The 4,216-nt window shown below is 33.8% G+C and overlaps 1 protein-coding gene across 2 annotated transcripts in view; it reads right to left on the bottom strand.

The window, feature by feature from the left end:
- Window positions 1–4,216, bottom strand: part of znrf3 (zinc and ring finger 3) — a 103,394-nt gene that overhangs the window by 12,919 nt on the left and 86,259 nt on the right. For both annotated transcript variants that reach the window (XM_014011159.1, XM_014011160.1), the window contains exon 4: window positions 667–798. In XM_014011159.1, the coding sequence (XP_013866613.1) occupies window positions 667–798 (132 nt within the window). The remainder of the gene's footprint in view (window positions 1–666; window positions 799–4,216) is intronic.

The raw sequence follows: 4,216 nt of genomic DNA, 5'->3' as shown, positions 1-4,216 counted from the left end.
AATAAAAATGATTAAAAATAATAATATAAGCCTTGATTTGCCTAAAAATATATTTTATTTTTATAAGCGTTTATTTGCCAAGTAATCTGATGGAGGAAAAATCACTATGACCAAGCTACAACATGTTACAAATTAAACATTTATTACTTAATTGCAATTAATTTAACATACTACAAAATGTGTTTATTTAGTTTAGTTTATTTATATAGTTGATGGTACAATGCTCTTAATATTCAGTGAGGGCCCTATAACACATTTTAGATAACTTGAGCCGATCATTWAAATTTTTACATCTACGATGAAGATGGAATAAAAAATAAATCAACTGGAAGTCTCTTTTAGGTGAATTAGGTTTATTTATTTATTTTTTGTACATGCTGTCATAGTATGGTTATATGACAGTAAAATGGTTTTAAACCAATAGTAATGTACTTTGTTTATTTATGTTTGAAGTGCCTAATGAAAATAAACAGTTTAAGTTAATTATAAGGATTTTTAAGGACATTTATTAGTACTTGTATCGGCAAGTACTTTAATGTAAGTACTCGTACTCGGTTTTCAAAAATCTGGTATCGGTGCATCACTACTTTAAACTGACCACCGTGTCGCCCACTTTACTTCCTGGTTTGTGTCATCATCATCATCGTCGTCTTCACGGGGTCTTACCCTGGGCGGTCGGTGCTGGATGCGAGCGCGAGCCACTTTCTGCTTGTTGACGATGTTCATGAGCTTGACGGCATCGTTGCCCTTCACGTAGACCACCGGTCGCTTCAGGGGGTCCTCAGCGACCTGATTGAGCTGAAGACAAGACAGAGAAAAAAAACAAGGATCATAAATTTTGTTCCAGATTTTAACCCGAGTTAAACTTTGATATGAGAAGTTTTCAAGACTCCGCAATGAGTTAGCTTCAGTTATTTCTGTTTCTAGTGACCACAGATCAAATCAGGTTCCCACAGTTTGAGGAAAGTTCATTTTAAGACTTGTTAGGACCTCGTTAGGCCACCTGAAATGAGATTTAAAACCAATTTCACAATGAACACAAATGGATGAAAAGAACAGCGACTATTTTACCGAAATCTTTACTTTAACACAAAACAACAAGCTGTGAGAAGCGGTCTGTAATGGAACTGATACTTTTAGGTTTAAGCCAGTAATTCATGACCTACTTTAATGACCAAGGTTTTTATGACATGAAAAATCATTCTATCAGTAGACAGAATGATTAAAGTCAGAACAAGATTTGCTAACAACAATCATTCTTAGATATCAATTGTGTTTTTGTATTTTCCCTTGACCTGGTATTGCCTTAGGTCAGGAGTCTGCAAACTTTATGATAAAAAGAGCCATTTCTGCTCCTCGGCACACTGAGAAAATGTGTCCAGAGCAGCAAAACAAGCTAAGACTGGGATTATCAACTGGTGGTCCGCGGGCTTTTTTGAAGCCTTTTCAGGAACCTTTACGGCCAGTGGAGGTGACATTATAAAACTAAAAAATATACTGTGAATTTTAATATTCATTATTATTTTTACACATTAGGACAAATGAATAGACTATTTTCACGTAAAAAAATACTTTATATAGTTTATCTTGAATTTCACAAAAACTAGTACAACTAAACTATTTTCTAATTCTTATTATTATGTAGTCTTCAAAAATTTTAAAAGGTCATTCTGATGGATTTGAAAGAAAGATCACAGCAATAAGTTGGATTATTTAAGTAAATGACAGGCTAGCATGAGCTAATCTACAGGTTTTACTTTTTGTATTAGTAGTATTGAGCATATATTTGCATACAAATTGATTTCTGTTGTGGGTATAAAAAAACAAACAGAAAATTTTATTCTGTTATGTTTGGCCACATTTTCAAAGAGCCACTGCAGAGGGACCAAAGACCCTCATGTGGCCCTAGAGCCGCAGGTTGCAGACCCCTGCCTTAGCTTATTAAGATGACATAATAGTGTTTGTTAAACAGTATATATGAAGCCTCAACTTCCTCAACTGCAGCAGAAGCACAGAGACAGAGCAGAGAGTATTGAGGACGGTCTGTTGTTGTTCTCTGTGTTCCTGTTTTTGCAATAAAATTCAGCTGATCATTGCACGGAGTTCCTTCATTCTTGGACCACGTATTTCTGTCTTTGTTAAATATTTCCATAAGTAAATAGTTAGTAAATTATTTATAAAGATAAATAAATGTTACCAATTATTTTAACATTTGAGATGAATTATAATCACCTCACTGACAATGTAACATTCGTAGGACCTCTAAAAGTTGATTTAAGACATTTTAAGGCTAATTAAGGCCTTATTTTTGAATCGATGAATAGGGCTGTGTAAAATATATATTTAACCGATCTTAGATTGATTTATCAAAAATAAAAAAATAAGTAGGTCCTCTGGATGGGTTCTTCTTTAGTGAAACGTTTCATCTCTCCACCAAGAGACTTCTTCAGTCTGATGAGTTTCAGGTGAACTCAGCCTTATAAGCACTGCCTCCACATGGACAAACAGGTTAGTCACATGCAAAAGAGGGCCATCACCTAACAACAGGCTTGATTAGCTCTATACCCGTGTCGTGTTGGATTGATTTAACTTAGATTTGGGGAAATCGATTCATCGGGCATGAGATGAATTTTTGCCCATGGGGTCTTGTGTGTGATGAAGCTATATTTTGTCACTCCTGGCTTGCCGTATGTTTACATCTGGTTGACGTTCAGTGCTAACGTTAGCTTCTGACAACAAGTTGTTTGAGGCAAAACAAGAGAAACTAAGGAATCACCAACTTTACCTGCTGACTCTGCAGAACTAAAAGATAACAGAGACCAAAACGACTGTACGTATGTAAACATCTGACAGAATCTGTTCTCCCAGCATGTAGAAATGTGTGACAAACAAAAAAAAACAAACTGGTTTAGTTTTGTTACCAATATTATTATTTTTAAACTTTAAGAAACATTTTGATGAAAAACAGTGATGAAATATTGAAGTATCATTTTTATTGAACATAACAGAAGGTAACAAAAACATTACAAATATACAGTTTTAATACGCTCAAAAGGAGTTGGCAGACATATATTTACATTAGCCCACCTCTCCTCTTGCAACCTTATTCTATCACTTCTTATTCATCAAGAAAAATATTCTTCATTTCTTAAAAATGAACGTATCCAACAACACTGTCACACATAATGCCTTTTTAATTTAAAACCTTTGAAACTTGAGACATTTTTGTTTCAAGATTAAACGGTTTAATTAACAAGTTTAAAACCTGTCGTTTATGGTGAAGAGAAGAAATAAAATGGTTTGTATTTGGCAGCACAGTTGAACTATTTTCATTCTTCAGCAGATCGAACAGAGTCAAACTGAATCGAATCACCATTAATTGATTCAGACCTTATGAATCAAAACTGAATCGATTCATAGAACTGGTCACGATACCAGCCCCTAATAATGAATTCAGTGCCTTTTAAGACTTAAGGATTCGATGGATCCCTGTAAAATCTTATGGTAATGAACAGTGGAGGTCTTCTGGTGACAGCTGTCCGGCCCTGTCACACTACACAGCTCAGGCCAACTTATGAACATTTTAAAGACGTCTCTGTTGAAGATGGAATTGAAAAGAATCAACAGGAAGCTTCTTTTCGGCTTTAGTTCTAACAAATTGATCAAATATATAACCTTTATTAGCAATTTAGAGATAAAACTGTTTCATAATTTGACATGAGTTGTCTGGTGTGACAGGGCCTTCACCAGTTTAGAAAATGGTTGGTTTTTACAGAAAGATGTTTAAACCTTTCATACTGTATTTTTTTTTTTATCTCTAAAAGCATCAATTTTTGTATCACTTCTGACAAAAATGTGCCACAAATGATCAAAGCTCTGTAAGGAAATCAGGACACATGAACTCATTTCTCTTTAAAACATTGTTTTGATCTTCAGATAATTCTTTGTGGTCTTAAGTTTTATTTTGACAGGCGTGTAAACGATGCATTTATTTACAGAGTCTCTGATTTATGTCAAAACATGAAAAAAAAAGTTCTCTGCAAAACAAATCACGTTTCTCCTAAAACTGTATTTTTGTCCACTTTAAACTGAAAACTAAAATTAGGACTGGATTTATTGATTGATTGATTTATTGATTTATTTACTTATTTACTTACTTATTGATTTATTTATTGACTTACTTACTTATTTACTTACTTATTGATTTATTTATTGA

Source organism: Austrofundulus limnaeus, unplaced genomic scaffold, assembly GCF_001266775.1.
Source record: "Austrofundulus limnaeus strain Quisiro unplaced genomic scaffold, Austrofundulus_limnaeus-1.0 Scaffold77, whole genome shotgun sequence".
Lineage (NCBI taxonomy): Eukaryota > Metazoa > Chordata > Actinopteri > Cyprinodontiformes > Rivulidae > Austrofundulus > Austrofundulus limnaeus.
The sequence above is the reverse complement of the archived record's forward strand: the minus strand, read 5'-3'. Positions and strand labels throughout refer to the sequence as shown.